The sequence below is a fragment of the Bison bison genome, unplaced genomic scaffold, assembly GCF_000754665.1.
Source record: "Bison bison bison isolate TAMUID 2011002044 unplaced genomic scaffold, Bison_UMD1.0 scf7180017864110, whole genome shotgun sequence".
Lineage (NCBI taxonomy): Eukaryota > Metazoa > Chordata > Mammalia > Artiodactyla > Bovidae > Bison > Bison bison.
The window spans coordinates 2,082,537-2,099,381 of NW_011494682.1; the positions used below are offsets into that span (position 1 = coordinate 2,082,537).

General features: G+C 37.5%; 1 protein-coding gene across 3 annotated transcripts in view; it reads right to left on the bottom strand.

Annotated features, from left to right (window-relative positions):
- Nucleotides 1-16,845, bottom strand: part of MOB1B (MOB kinase activator 1B) — a 93,978-nt gene that overhangs the window by 17,720 nt on the left and 59,413 nt on the right. For all 3 annotated transcript variants that reach the window (XM_010839092.1, XM_010839091.1, XM_010839093.1), the window contains exon 2: nucleotides 4,397-4,563. In XM_010839092.1, coding sequence (XP_010837394.1) covers nucleotides 4,397-4,451 — 55 coding nt within the window. In that variant the 5' untranslated portion in view covers nucleotides 4,452-4,563. The remainder of the gene's footprint in view (nucleotides 1-4,396; nucleotides 4,564-16,845) is intronic.

A 16,845-nucleotide genomic window follows, 5' to 3' on the forward strand; every position in this document is an offset into this window, starting at 1 on the left:
AAAAGAGAGAGAGAGAATTTTCCACAGTTTGCTGTGATCCACATAGTCAAAGGTTTTAGTGCAGTCAGTGAAGCAGATGTTTTTCTGGAATTCTCTTGCTTCTTCTATGATCCAAGAGACTGAGATTGGATTGAAAACTGACCTTTTCCAGTCCTGTGGCCATTGCTGAGTTTTCCAAATTTGCTGGCATATTCAGTGTAGCACTTTAACAGCATTATCTCTTAGGATTTGAAATAGTTCAGCTGGAATTCCATCACTTCCACTAGCTTTGTTCATTGTGATGCTATCTAAGGCCCATTTGACTTCACACTCCAGGATGTCTGGCTCTAGGTGAGTGATCACACCATCATGGTTATCTGGGTCATCAAGATCTTTTTTGCATAGTTCTTCTGTGTATTCTTGCCACCTCTTCTTAATATGCTTCTGTTAGGTCCAGACCGATTCTGTCCTTTATTGTGCCCATCTTCGCATGAAATGTTCCCTTGGTATCTCTAATTTTTTGAAGAGATCTCTAGTCTTTCCCATTCTATTGTTTTCCTCTATTTATTTGCATTGATCACTTAGGAAGGCTTTCTTATCTCTCTTAGGAGTCTTTGGAACTCTGCATTAGGATGGATATATCTTTCTTTTTCTCCTTTGCCTTTCGCTCCTCTTCTTTTCTCAATTATTTGTAAGGCTCCTCAGACAACCATTTTGCCTTTTTGCATTTCTTTTTCTTGGGGATGGTTTTGATCACCACCTCCTATACAATATCAGGAATCTCCATCCATAGTTCTTCAGGCACTCTATCGGATCTACGCCCTTGAATCTATTTGTCACTTCCACTGTATATTTGTAAGGAATCTGATTTAGGTCATACCTGAATGGTCTAGTGGTTTTCCCTACTTTCTTCAATTTAAGTCTGAATTTGGCAATAAGGAGTTCATGATCTGAGCCACAGTCAGCTCCTGGTCTTGTTTTTGCTGACTGTATAGAGCTTCTCCATCTTTGGCTACAAAAAATATAATGAATCTGACTTCAGTATTGGCCATCTGGTGATGTCCATGTGTAGAGTAGTCTCTTGTGTTGTTGGAAGAGGGTGTTTGTTATGACCAGTGTGTTTTCTTGGCCAAACTCTCTGTTAGCCTTTGCCCTGCTTTGTTTTGTATTCCAAGGCCAAACTTTCCTGTTACTCCATATATGTCCTGACTTCCTACTTTTGCATTCCAATCCCCTATAATGAAAAGGATATCTTTTTTGGGTGTTAGTTCTAGAAGGTCATGTAGGTCTTCATAGAACTGTTCAACTTCAGCTTCCTCAGCATTATTGGTTGGGGCATAGACTTGGATTACTGTGATATTGAATGGTTTGCCTTGGAAACGAACAGAGATCATTCTGTCGTTTATGAGATTGCACCCAAGTACTTATTGTGGTTTTTATTTGTACTTCTCGGATAATTAGTGATGCTGAGCATCTTTTCATGTGCTTATTAGCCATCTGTATGTTTTATTTGGGAAAATGTCTATTTAGTTCTTTGGCCCATTTTTAATTGAGTTGTCCTCCATGTGAACAAAGGGTAACCTGTGGCTTTGAATCCCAACTCTATACTTACCAGTTGTTACTTAACCTCCCTGGATCTCAGTTTCCTACCTCTAAAATTTGGTTTATTGCAGAGTGCTAAAAAAAAAAAATACTTGTCTATCATAAAGGAGACATTTAGTCATTGTTAGTTTTCTTCCACAAAGACATGGCCTCAATCCATCTGCTTTTTCCAAAACTCTGAATTTTCTATCTTCTTTAAGCTATCACTCTTTATAGCAGTAGAATGTTCAAAAACAGCCTCTGGTTTCTGGCTATGAGATTAGTTATTGAATTTGTAAAATGTCCCATCTTCTATGATTTATCTTCATCTGGCAAGTAAAATTGAAGCCAAAAGGCCATTAAGATATCAATCTTATCAACAAATTCCCTTCAGCCTTTTATGTACCCAATATGATTACTTAATCACTGTCAGTGAATGGAAATTATCTGTTTAGTCTCAAATCCTCTTCACTTTATCAAGTGTCATTTGGAAAGATTACTATATATACATATAATAAAAAACTGTAATCCAATATTTCAGTCAATTGCTATATTTTAAAAGCAGAATTCCATGTTCTATGGGGATGTTCTAACACGTCAGTTCAAAGTAATTTTCCTCCAGCTATAACTGCAAAATGTCTGTGAAATTTTAGAAGTTCCTGAAGTTCTAGACATTTCAATAGTACAGACAGTTCTGGTTATGAAGGCAGAATACAGACAGATAACAATGATCTGCTTTTATACTTAAAAGTCAGAAACTCATGTAGGACAGAAGCTCTATGTTACACTGCTGTGTTAGTCTCTGCTCTAAAAATGACGTGATTCCAGCTATATGTATACAAATATCCCCTCCCTCTTGGACGTCCATCCCACTCCCCCATCCCAACATCTAGGGTCAATCACAGATCATCAAACTGAGCTCCCTGTGCTATACCACAAGTTCCCATTAGCAACCTACTTCCTCGGTTTTTCAAATTAGAAAATGAGCTCTCAAATAAATGGTACAAGAAAAGGCACAAAAAAGTATCAAAAAAAAAAAAGAATATGCACATATGTTGGAAATTTATTCTGAATATTGTCCTTAAAGTATCACAGAACTATCTAATAAGTTAGATGAGTCTCAACAATAAAGCAAACAAATTACTTTTATCTCTTCAGTAAATAAACTCTCTGGGGTCAGGAGGATAACTGTAGTATAATAAATACTGCTCTTAAGGAACTGCTGTCACAGTGAGGTTTTAAGACATCTCAGTAAAATCCTTTAGGTTCCTAAAAGTTATCAGTGGGTGGCAGCTCAATTTATAAATCCCATGATATGCTTCAAACCACAATAAAATACCATCAAATATTATAATAAAAATATGGTTCTGCTTTTCCTTAATCAAAGCCTAGACATTTAGTATATATTTTCAATTAAATTTAATTTTATTTTTACTAGAGTCATATAAATTTCCTCCAATTATAAAACTTTATTAATTTCCTCACCGAGGCTGATGAACCTTGAATACTAAAAGTACCACTTTTATTTCCCCACTTTCTCTGCTTAAATCCCAGGAATATATTTACTTTTTACTTATATTTTTTTCTTCCTAGAGGTTAAGAATATATCATAAATATATTTCACTAATTTCATAAGATCACTACTGAATTAAAAAAAAAAAAAACATAATTAAGGCAAATAACTGAGTATGCTACTGAAAGAGGTAATTTGGCATAGTGGTCAAATCAGTCTCTGAAATTTTATAACCATATTTGAGCCCAGCCTCTACCACTACTAGCTATATAACCTAGTCTAATTACGACAATTTTCTGTCTCAGATTTCTTATCAATATACTCGGATAATAATAATACCTACATCATGAGGTTGTAAAGATGAAATAAAGTAATACATGTAGAAGAAAATAAAAACAATAATTTGAAAAGATACATGCACACCAATGTCAAAGCAGCATATGGAAGTTAATAGCCAAGATACAGAAGCAACCTAACACATCCATCAACTGATAAATGGATAACGGTGTGTGTGTGTATTTATATATATACATATATATATATCTCCCTTTCATACATACAAACATACAATGGTACATTACTGAGCATAAAAAAGAATGAAATTTATCATTTACAACAACATGGATGGACCTGGAAGGTATTTTGCTTAGTGGAGTTAAGTCAAACACAGAAAAACAAATTCTATATGATATCACTTAAATGTAGATCTAAAAAATAAAATGAATGAATATAACAAAACAGAAACAGACTCACAGATATAGAGAACAAACTATTGGTTATCAGTAGGGAGAGAAAAAGGAAGAAGAGCCAGATAGAGACAGGGGATTAAGAGGTACAAACCAGCAAGTATCAAATTAGTAAGCTACAAGGGTATATTGTACAGCGCAGGGAAATAAAGCCGTTATACTGCAATAACTTTAGATGCAGTATAATCTATAAAAATACTGAATCACTATATTATACATGTGAAAACAATATATTATAAATCAATTAAACTTCAATAAAATAAATTAAAAATAATTCATGTAGAAAGAATAGCAGAGTGCCAGACACAGAATGTGCTATAGACATCAATTGCTGTATTATTATTTTTTTCAAGAAGATGGTAAATCTATGCTTTGTATTATATGATAACAGGAGATAATTTCATGTAATTCCATATTCAGAAATAAAGTGTCATAAAGGTTAAAGTGGATTGAGGTACCATTATATTGTGGTATTAGGTTGCTAACTAAATGCTAGAAAACACAGTACCCAACACTCACCTATAATGAGTCTACTAACCTAATTGAGAGTCCATTGAGAAACAGAAAGGCTACTTACTGTTCACTGCAACCCACTCATTTAGATCTTCCCCCTCAGGAAGCATGACAGCCATCCGGAGGTTGCCACTGCCAAGAGTGGCCTCTGCATGCTTTAAGAGCTCATACTGGTGAGAACCCTCTGGAATGTTCTTCTTTGGTTTAAACGTTTTAGATGAGCGACTCCCACTATGAATAGAAAAGAAAAAAAAAGTGTTTAAGGCTTGACCTTCTACAGAGTCTACCATACTATACTACCGGATAAAATAACATAGAAGTGATCCTAAAAGTCCACCAATATATAGCTTGAAATTGTACTGGCTACATTAAATCTTGGAAATATCATTGCTGTAACTACTGTTTGTAGGAATAGTTTGTAACTACTCCCACAAACCTTCTCTATATTCTCTGCTGCTAAGTCACTTCAGTCGTGTCCGACTCTGTGTGACCCCATAGACATCAGCCCTACTAGAACTACGAAGGAGAAAAAAGAATTTTTAGCTATAACCCAGCTAACAAATCCAACAGTAAATTAATGATTCAGGATTATAGGTTGTAATACATAAAAATAAAAAGGAGTCTGTGATAATCTTTAGTCATTGTATTCTTTTTTACCCCTATTCTAAGGCTCTCATTCTAAGATAAATAATTTCCTTTGTACAAGAAGCACTGTAGCCCACCAGGCTCCTCTGTCCATGGGGATTCTCCAGGCAAGAATACTGGAATGGGTTGCCATGTCCCGCCTCTAGAGTATCTTCCCAGCCCAGGCTCAACTCTTAACACTGACCCCTCTTCGTGCCAGGGGTGTGGTATGTGTATGTCTGTCTGTCTGTCTCCCTGCCAGGTGTGGGTGTGTGTGTGCACATGTGCACGTGCTAAATCACTTCAGTCTCTACTCAATAGCCAAGAATCTCTTTACAAACACCAATCAGGCGACGTTACTCCTCTGCTTAAAACCACACTCAGTGGCTTCCCAGTGCACTTCAAAGTAAACCCCAAAGTCAAATATTAAACATAGTAAGGCTCTGGACCCACATTAGAGTATGGAAACTCTTCTTCAGTTTAATCAGCTAATGTATTAAAAGTCAAATTGTCTCCCACCATCTCTGAAGTACGAAAACATAGAAAAGATTATCATGCCTCTGCATGATATTGAGGCTTATTTCATTTTCCTCCTCCTCCTTCTCCCTTTTCAAAATTTAGTGTGAAAAATAAACTTGACCAATAAATTTTTTGACAAAAGACATTTTTACTAATTTTTGTATGATTAAGTACAAAAATAGCTCTCCTAACACCAGTCTGGTGTATGTATTCAGACCAAGTGTTAAGCACTCTCCCTTTAAATTAGCCCACTGATCAGACTGATGCCGCAAGTGATGATGTAACAAAGCTGCTCTGAAAACGGCTGGCAGAGAACATGAGAACAACAAGCACATCAGCTGTGCCTGCACCCAGGAGGGTCCCCACAAATATCTATTTACTGAACCACTGTCCCTTCAAATGTTAGGCTTCTAAATGTTTTCTTGATTGATGACCCATTCAGAATTGGTCTGCCACAAAACTAAACACATTCTCCTCAAAGACCTTACACTTGGGTAAAAAGAAAAAAAAAAAAAATCTGAGTTTGGTTTTATGAAGGTCAGTTCTGACACTAATCAGCTATGTTATTTAAGGCAAATTACCGAACTTCCTTGAGCCTATTTTTTCTTTAATAGTGAAAGCCTAACAATAATAAAACATTACCATTACCTGTATCATGCAAGAGCTGCAAAATGAGAAAATAATAAATGAGAAAAAAAGCTCTTAAAACTGTAAAATGCTGTGCAAATGTTAGTATCCTTCCTCTTCCTGAACCAGAATGACTCACAGTAAAAAATGAAATACTCCAATGTCCAAAGCTGGACTCAACCCCTACTCCCACTCTAATTTCCTAAGACTGGATGGGGAATTTTTTACTTTGGAAACAAATGCTCTTACACATTAAGTTACAAATAGAATTAAAAAAAAAATTGTTTTGGTTTGGTTTTTTTGGTGCTTTTCCTATATCAGGTTCAAGTGATCTCAGAATAATGGTGGGGATAGACAGGAAATCAAGAAAACAAGGTGCCAGTCCTCATTTTGCTGTTTTCTTATGTTACTTAGGAAACTACAAATTATCGTCTGGGCTTCGATCTCTTTATTTTGCTTTTTTGAAAGTCTGGAAAATAACTTTTTACAGAGGGTATAATTTAGAGATGGGATGATGTTTATAAAATGCTTTCAGTTCCCTGAGTTCTCTCCCTTCTCAGGTCCTCATATCCATGCACAGTCATACTTCCAAAATACTTTGAAGTCCTCCACTGAATCCCCCTTCTTTCTGACCCTTCTGCTTTATTCAGGCAAAATAATTAATCATCTCAGTATTCTGATTTTTTAAACGTTCTTTTTAAAAATTATATTCAACTTTTTTGACTGCTACCTGAAACTTCAACCAGGATGCACCCTACTCTGGAAGGGGTGATCAGTACTGCTCCTTATTCCCATGTCAAAAGAAGACCAACTGAAGAGCACTTAAGTTCAAAAGCACAAATACCAAAATGCACACAAAATTCCTCATCAGTGAGTGCAAGCTCTTACACTAATCAGTGCAAGCTCTTACACTAATGGGGATAAATATATAAGGTCTATGAAAAAACCCAAAGGAACTTTTCAGCTAACCCAGTATCTCACATGGCATTTTAAGATATTTGATGCAAATATTAAAAAACATTTTCAATAACAGAAAGTATGTAGCCCCCCACCCCACCCTTTTCAGAGTCTGTCTATACAAGCAAAAAATGCTTGTGCTTGTTTTATACACCTGCTGCGTACTACAGTATTCTAAACAATGTTTTCCACTTTAATATGTCCAGAAGATTGTTGTATTTTAAAATAGAAGTAGATCTACTTTATTCTTTTTAAAGACTGAATAATATTTCCTTATATAGACAGATATTTTCAACCAGTCACCTACTGATAAACATTGAGGTTGTGTCTAGTCATTTATCACTTTAAACAATGCTGCAGTAAGTCTCCTCATATTATAAAAGATAAATTCTTAGAATTAAAAAAAAAAAAGTAAAATTGCCCTGCTAAAGGGCATATACATTTTTTATGTTTATATAAGGTCTATTTTTTCCCCCAAAATAAGTTGGATTCTTTTAAAACTCATTAACAATGTATGAGAGTAGCTGTATACATTTTTGGTCTTAGAGGACAAGAATTCAGCTAGTTTCTCTTGTATAGCTCCCAACAGGACATCATAACTATATGACAACTTAGAGCTTTCTGATTAGAACGTAAATGTGATTGAAAAGTCACAGCATTACCCTGAGGTCTTTTCTTTTAATATAAATACCCAGCAGTCAGGTTTGTTTATCCCAGTCCTTTTACTCATATTTGAAGGTCAGTCAATTTCTAGAGAAAGACAGAATGGCTTGACAGGTAAATAACTGAGCCTTAAGGGAAAACTCTGACCACAAACCCCTTATAATTAGTCATTCAATTTGATCTACTTTTAGTAAATTTCAGAAGCATTGTGTACTTCCTCCTTAAGACCCTAAAGAATAGACTGGTCCCCATTGTGACGTCTACATTTATTCTCATAAACCATTTGTTACCATCTCAACACAGTTACACTCATCATTACCCTCAATTTTAACTATTTACTGTTCAATCCAACTATCAACAAAATTGATATTTTCTAAATTGGGTTGGAGAATCTTAAGGCTGAAGGAATTGGGGAGGGGGTTTTACAGAGAACTCAAAACAGGGGTACTAGGAAGGACTGAAAAGTAAAAGTGTTAGTCACTCAGTGGTGTCTGACTCTTTGCGACTCTTTGCAACTCTTTGTAGCCCTCCAGGCTCCTGTGTCCATGGGATTTCCCAGGCAAAAACTGAACTGGTTAGCCATTCCCTTCTCCAGGGTATCTTCCCTACCCAGGGACCATAATTCAGGTCTCCTTCATTGCAGGCAGATTCTTTACCATCGGAGCCACTTGGGAAACCCCACTAGGAAGGGTTAGAAGAATATATATCTGTATACAATTTAGACAGTGAAAAACACGTCAATATATTCAAAATTAGAAACAAATTTACATCAACTTATTTGCATCAATAACTCCATATCTTCAAAGTTATGCAACTTACTCTGATCACCCAGCTAATTAAATGGCAGAAGTGGGATTCAACAAGAAGACAACTAACACACAGACTGGGAGAAAATATTTGCAAATGAAGTGACCAACAACAGATTAGTCTCCAAAACCTGCAAGCAGCTAATGAGGCTTAACATCATCAAAACAAACAACCCAATCAAAAAATGGGCAGAAGACCTAAATAAACATTTCTCAGTAAAGGACATACAAATGGCCAAGAGGCACATGAAAGATGGTCAACACTGCTAATTATTAAAGAAATGAAACTCAAAACTACAATGAGATATCATCTCACACCAGTGAAAACAACTATCATCATAAAATCCATAAACAATAAATGCTGGAGAAGGTATGGAGAGAAGGGAACCCTCCTATACTGTTCGGAACATAAACTGGTACAGCCACTAGGAAGAAGAGTATGGAGGCTCCTTAAAACACTAAAAGCAGAGATATCATATGACCCTGCAATCCCATCCTTGGGCATACATCCAGAGAAAAACATGGTCCGAAAGGATAAATGCACGGGTGTTCACTTCACTGCGGCACTATGCACAATAGCCAAGACATGCAAGCAACCTAAATGCCCATCAACAGAGAAACAGATAAAGAAAATGTGGTGCATATATACAATAAAATATTACTTGGCCACTAAAAAGAATGAAACAAAGCCATCTGCAGCAATAGGAGTGGACCTAGAGATTGTCATACTGAGTAAAGTCAGACAGAGGAGAAACAGCATATGACATCTGTTTAAATGCAGAATCTAAAAAGAAATGATACAAATGAACTTTTTACAAAACAGACTCAAAGACTTAAAGAATGAACTTATGGTTGCCAGGAGGAAGGCTGGGAGTAAGGGATAAAGTTTGGGATTGACATGTATATAAGGCTATATTCAAAACAGATGATCAACAAGGACCTACTGTATAGAACACAGAACTCTTCAATGTTATGTGGCAGACTGGATGGCAGAGGAGTATGGGGGAGAATGGATACATGTATATGAGTTCCTTTGCTGTCCACCTGCAACTACCGCAACTTGTTAATCACCTGTACTCCAATACAAAATAAACAGTTAAAAAACAACAGTCCATTATCTTCAAGTCATTTTACATTACCAAGCTTCAGTTTGTAATAATGATACCTACCTTACTATTGAACCCTGTAGTAAGAACTCCATTAATATTAGCTCTCTTTGATCCACAATTGGTACCAACCTGTCATTCACATCAGTAGCTCCTTCTATAGGTCTAAGTCCAACACTAGAGATCAGGGACTTGATAAACACTTTTCAGTCAACTTCAGACTGGAAACTCCTGGATTACAATAGTAATGATGATGACTGACGCTAAAGCTGAAACGCCAATACTTTGGCCACCTCATGAGAAGAGATGACTCATTGGAAAAGACTCTGATGCTGGGAGGGATTGGGGGCAGGATGAGATGGCTGGATGGCATCACGGACACGATGGACATGAGTTTGAGTGAATTCTGGGAGTTGGTGATGGACGGGGAGGCCTGGAGTGCTGCGATTCATGGGGTTGCAAAGAGCTGGACACAACTGAGCGACTGAACTGAATTGATGATGATTAATATTAACTAACATTTACTGCAGACCTTGTACTCTTTAAGTATTTTACATACAGTATCTCATTTAATCTTCATAACTCTATGATGTCTTATCAGTTCAGTTCAGTTCAGTTGCTCAGTCATGTCCAACTCTTTGCAACCCCATTGAATGAAGCATGCCAGGTCTCCCTGTCCATCACCAACTCCTGGAGCTTGCTCAAACTCATACCCATCAAGTTGGTGATGCCATCCAACCATCTCATCCTCTGTCGTCCCTTTCTCCTCCTGCCTTCAATCTTTCCCAGCATCAGGGTCTTTCCTAATGATTCAGTTCTTCACATCAGGTGGCCAAAGTATTAGAGCTTCAGCATTAGACCTTCCAATGAACATTCAGGACTGATTTCCTTTAGGATGGATTGGCTTGATCTCCTTGCAGTCCAAGGGACTCTAAGGTCCTTCTCCAACACCACAGTTGCTGCTGCTAAGTCACTTCAGTCGTGTCTGACTCTGTGCGACCCCATAGACGGCAGCTCACCAGGCTCCCCCGTCCCTGGGATTCTCCAGGCAAGAACACTGGAGTGGGTTGCCATTTTCTTCTCCAATGCATGAAAGTGAAAAGTGAAAGTGAAGTCGCTCAGTCGTGTCCGACTCTTAGCGACCCCATGGACTGCAGCCCACCAGGCTCCTCTGTCCATGGGAGTTTCCAGGCAAGAGTACTGGAGTGGGTTGCCATTGCCTTCTCCACACCACAGTTCAAAAGCATCAATTCTTTGGTGCTCAGCTTTCTTTTTCCAACTCTCATGTCCATACATGACTATTGGAAAAACCACAGCTTTGACTGTACAGACCTTTGTCGGCAAAGTAATGTCTCTGCATTTGAATATGCTGTCTAGGTTAGTCACAGCTTTTCTTCCAAGGAGCAAGAGTCTTGTAATTTCATGGCTGCAGTCACCATCTGCAGAGATTTTGGAACCCAAGAAAATAAAGTTTCCACTGTTTCCCTATCTGTTTGCCATGAAGTGATGGGACCTATTTGCCATGAAGTGATGAGACTGGATGCCATGATCTTCATTTTTTGAATGTTGAGTTTTAAACCAGCTTTTTTACTCTGCTCTTTCACTTTCATCAAGAGGCTCTTCAGTTCCTCTTCACTTTCTGCCATAAGGGTGGTGTCATCTGCATATCTGAGGTTACTGATATTTCTCCCGGCAATCTTGATTCCAGCTTGTGCTTCATCCAGCCCAGCATTTCGCATGATGTACTCTGCATGTAAGTTAAATAAGCCAGGTGACAATACACAGCCTTGATGTACTCCTTTCCCAATTTAGAACCAGTCCATTGTTCCATGTATGGTTCTAACTGTTGTTCCTTGACCTTCATACAGATGTCTCAGGGAGTAGGTATGCTATACTTTATTTTATGAGTAACAAAACTGAGGCTTAAAGTACTTAATTTGCTCAAGCTTTTAAAATTGGTAAAGTAAGGAACCAAAATTTAAGCCTAGGATTTAAATATTCAAAGTCCATTCTTTTATCCACTACCCAATACTACATGATACTTATCTTTATCTTCTACAGCTGTGATGGTTGTACAATTTTGTGAATATACTAAATCCACTGAACACTTTAAAAGATGAATTTTATAGTGTGTTAATTATAGCATAATTTTTTTAATGTTTAAAGAAATATCTTTACTATTAAAAAACTAAGTAGCCTGACAGTAATGTTCCTCACCACCTCCAACATCAGTTTCTTCCGTTTATTTCACTCTTGCATTCCTTCATCCAACTAGAATATTCTGACCACCCTCCTACTATATTCTAAGTAGCACAGTTCTAACCCTGAGACACAGCACTGAACAAGAGAATCTCTATTCTCATGGTAGGGAGACGAGGCAGAAAATAAATAAAACTAACAATACAGTATTGGTTAGTGCTAAGTGCTATGGTGAAAATAACAGAATGATGTGACAAATAATGTGATACGACAAGGCACTTTATTAGATTAGGTGGTTAGAGCAGGTCTCCATGAAGCCAGAAAGACAAGAAGAAGGAATCAGCCATGTGACAACTAGCAAAGAGGGAAGAGCATTCCAGGCTTACAGGACAAACTAGGTGTTTGCACAAAGATGACTTTTTCAGAAAGAGGGGTAAAAAGGTAACTGTGATAAGGGCATCATGAATGACAGTATATAGTGATATAGTGAAGTCGCTCAGTCGTGTCCGACTCTTTACGATCCCACAGACAGTAGCCAACCAAGCTTCTCTGTCCATAGGATTTTCCAGGCAAGAATACAGTATATGAAATCAGAAAAAGCTTGTAGACCCACACTAGCTAAGATTTTAGAGTCCAAAGTATGGAATTTATATTACTATTTTAAGTATAAATGGGAAGCCATGGCAGAATCTTTTTTTTTTTTTAAAGGAAGTATAATATGACTTAATTTAATGATCTAAAAAAGACTATTCTAGTTTCCATGTAGAGCATGGACTGGCAGGAGGGTAAAAGTGAAAACAGAGAAACCAGTTAAGAAACTAGTATAAAGCAGAAAGATGGCCTGGTCTAATGGGGACAGAAAGATGAAGCCAGGTTCCAATATTTGTAGGTAGAACCAATGGGATTCACTTTGGATTTCAGAATTTGTCAAGTGGTAAGGATGAGACAATCAAAGAAGACTGCTAGGTTTTTAGGCTCAAGTAGGTAGATAATAGGTCATTTATTAAGATAGGTTTGGGGAGATGGATTTTGCCCGTATTAACTTAAGATACCTATTAAACACCCAAATGGTAAGTTAATATGCAGTTGAACCTATACATGTCATGCTAAGATGAATGATCAGACTGAAGGTAACTAATATTCTTGACATCTTCACTGGTTAGCACACTGTCAAAAGATGCACTAGTATGTTATTAAAACGAGTATTTTAAAAGCTATCAGAAGTCCTATAGTAAAGAAAATTTATTAAAAAAATCATTTATGGTTTATTTCAAGGTTTCCCAAAGATCTTTAGTCATGGAAATTTTACTTCCACATTTAAAATCTTGCTCTTTAACATACATTCCCTGGAGGAGGGCACAGCAACCCACTCCATTATTCTGGCCTAGAGAATACCTTGGACAGAGGAGCCTGGCAGGCTACAATCTATAGGGTTGCAAAGAATCAGACATGACTGAAGCGATTTTGCATGCACACACACACACCAAGAAGCATCACTATGAACAAAGCTAGTGGAGGTGATGGAATCCCAGTTGAGCTGTTTCAAATGCTAAAAGATGATGTTGTGAAAGTGCTGCACTTAATAGGCCAGCAAATTTGGAAAACTCAGCAGTGGCCACAGGACTGGAAAAGGTCAGTTTTCATTCCAATCCTTAAAAAAGGCAATGCCAAAGAATGCTCAAACTACCATACAATTGCACTCATCTCACACACTAGTAAAGTAATGCTCAAAATTCTCCAAGCCAGGCTTCAACAGTATGTTAGCCATGAATTTCCAGATGTTAAAGCTGGTTTCAGAAAAGGGAGAGGAACCAGAGATCAAATTGCCAACATCCACTGGATCATCAAAAAAGCAAGAGAGTTCCAGAAAAAACATCTATTTCTGCATTATTGACTATGCCAAAGCCTTTGACTGTGTGAATCACAATAAACTGTGGAAAATTCTGAAAGAGATGGGAATATCAGACCACCTGACCTGTCTCTTGAGAAATCAGTATGCAGGTCAGGAAGCAACAGTTAGAACTGGACATGGAACAACAGACTGGTTCCAAATAGGAAAAGGAGTACGTCAAGGCTGCATATTGTCACCCTGCTTATTTAACTTATATGCAGAGTACATCATGAGAAACGCTGGGCTGGATGAAGCACAAGCTGGAATTAAGATTGACGGGAGAAATATCAATAACCTCAGATGTGCAGATGACACTACCCTTATGGCAGAAAGCGAAGAACTAAAGAGCCTCTTGATGAAAGTGAAAGAGGAGAGTGAAAAAGTTGGCTTAAAGCTCAATTTTCAGAAAACTAAGTTCATGGCATCCAGTCCCATCACTTCATGGCAAATAGATGGGGAAACAGTGGCAGACTTTATTTTTGGGGGCTCCAAAATAACTGTAAATGGTGACTGCAGCTATGAAATTAAAAGACGTTTACTCCTTGGCAGGAAACTTATGACTAACCTAGACAGCATATTAAAAAGCAGAGACATTACTTTGCCAACAAAGGTCCATCTAGTCAAGGCTATGGTTTTTTCAGTATCATGTATGGATGTGAGAGTTGCACTATAAAGAAAGCTGAGCACCGAAGAATGATGCTTCTGAACTGAAGTGTTGGAGAAGAGAGAGTCCCTTGGACTGCAAGGAGATCTAACCAGTCCATCCTAAAGGAGATCAGTCCTGAGTATTCATTGGAAGGACTGATGTTGAAGCTGAAACTCCAATACTTTGGCCACCTGATGCGAAGAGCTGACTCATTTGAAAAGACCCTGATGCTGGGAAAGACTGAAGGCAGGAGGAGAAGGAGATGACAAAAGGATGAGATCGTTGGATATATCACCAACTCAATGGACATGAGTTTGGGTAAACTCCGGGAGTTGGTGATGGACAGGGAGGCCTGGCATGCTGCAGTCCATGGGGTTGCAAAGAGTCGGACACGATTGTGCAACTGAACTGAACTGACACACTATTATATTAAACTGCTAACTGGATTACCTCTCAGTTTTCAACATATCCGTAATACTTCAATTTTATGAAGTATAACTCCGTGATTTCATACAAGAACAGGTAGAGGGTTGGTCAAGTCACTATTTATATCCCATAAACTTTTATAATCTAATCCTTAGAAAATAAAAAGCACTTCACAACAAAGGCCAATTAGTTTCTACAACTGTGAAGTTATTGAGGTGTAATTTCCGCTATAGATGAAGACACTAAAGTTTAATCACTCATCTCTGATCACCCTCTGAGCTCTGAGTTTTATAAAGACTGCAGTTTTCTTTGCCTAGCACTAAATTCATTGCAATCAGTAAACAGGTACTAAAATCACAAGAGATTTTAGGAAATGACTATTGTCAAATGTCTAGGTAATTTCCATGCAACAGTAGTAACAGAATCCCCTACAATGTGTTGGACCGCAAGAAGGAAGAAAACAAAACCTGCAGATGCAGAATTCAGAATGAGCATCAAATTGCAACAGAGCAGACAGTAATTCCAAATATACTGACATTTCATCCAAGAAACACCTAGGGAGCCTGAACATCACTTCTTTTATAAAAAACCTTTCCTAACCTTGCATGAAAATCTCTCCATCCTCTTGGTGTCTCACTGCAGCTTAAAGCACCTGTAACATATTTATGTGTTTGTTCTCCTTCAAATAGCTCTTAAAAAGAGAGGTTGTGTCCTCTTCATTTTTGTAATGTGATATCTGGCATACAGAAGATCAAAGGGCAAAGGATTTGAAGTAAACACCCAGTTTCAGATCCTGTCTTTGTAACTTAGATAACTTTGTGATCTCAGATAAATCATATAACTTCTCTAAGCTTACAACTAAAACACGAAATGATTTTACCAATTTTGTAGAACCATTATGACAATTAAATGAATGTATTTAAAACAGCTTAGTTTTGAGGTAGCTGTCACACAGCAAATGGGCAATATGGGAAATGATAGCTTAAAAATACTCAGGGAGTGACAATATGTATATGCATATACACATATGTACATACACACATATAGATAGATAGTCATCACCTTATTCAGTCTGCTATAACAAAATACCACAGACCGGGTGGCTTATGAACAACAAAAATTTATTCTCTGAGTTTTGGTGGTGAAAAGTACCAAGATCAAGGTACCAGCATTGTTGGGCCCTGTTCCAGGTTTCTGATTGCCCACTTCTCTCTGCATCTTCATATGGTGGAAGGGGTTAGGGAGCTCTGTGGGATGTTTTTCATAAGAGCACTAACCCCAATAATGAGGGTGGAGACCTGATGACCTAATCACCTCTCAAAGGTTCAAAGGCCTCACCTCCTAAGGCCATCAGACTGGGCATTAAGATTCCAACTCACGAATCTGGGCAGATGTATTCAGACCACACCGATCTCTCCGTCACACTTCTACTAATCCAGTTTTAAAACATGACCTTTGCATACTTATTTGTTTACATTTTTCTTTCTCTTTCTCACTAGACTGCGAGTTACTATATGGATCATGTCTTGGTCATCCGTGAATGCCTAGAATCTAACACACGAACTGGGACATAATAGGTTTACTAATAGAAGTTTATTAACTTAAATAATGATATCGAAAATAGAGAATAATCTTGTTATTATCGCAAGGAACAGCTGTTCCCAGTTTTAGAGAAAGGGACTGACTCATCATCTTTATTTGGTGCAACAAATCTAAAAGATTTTAACCGCAGCAAGAGAAGTAACAGATGTACTGGTGAGGTTTGCTCATCCTGACACCAAAATTTCATTTTCAATCTTAGGCCCTTTAGAGTCCTTCCCTACTTAAACCTTGGCTAAAAAAAATGGGTCAATCAATCAAAGCAAGACATCTCAGTCTAACAAGTCTACTCCTTACACTGGGGGAGGGGAAAGGGAAGGAGGTAGCTCTTATTATTTTACTTATTATTTATACTCATTTTATTTAGTTATTTTAAACAACTAAATAGATTGCAGCTACTTCCCATAGTATAGTAATTTAGCTATATTCTAAAAACTAGTATGCAATTTC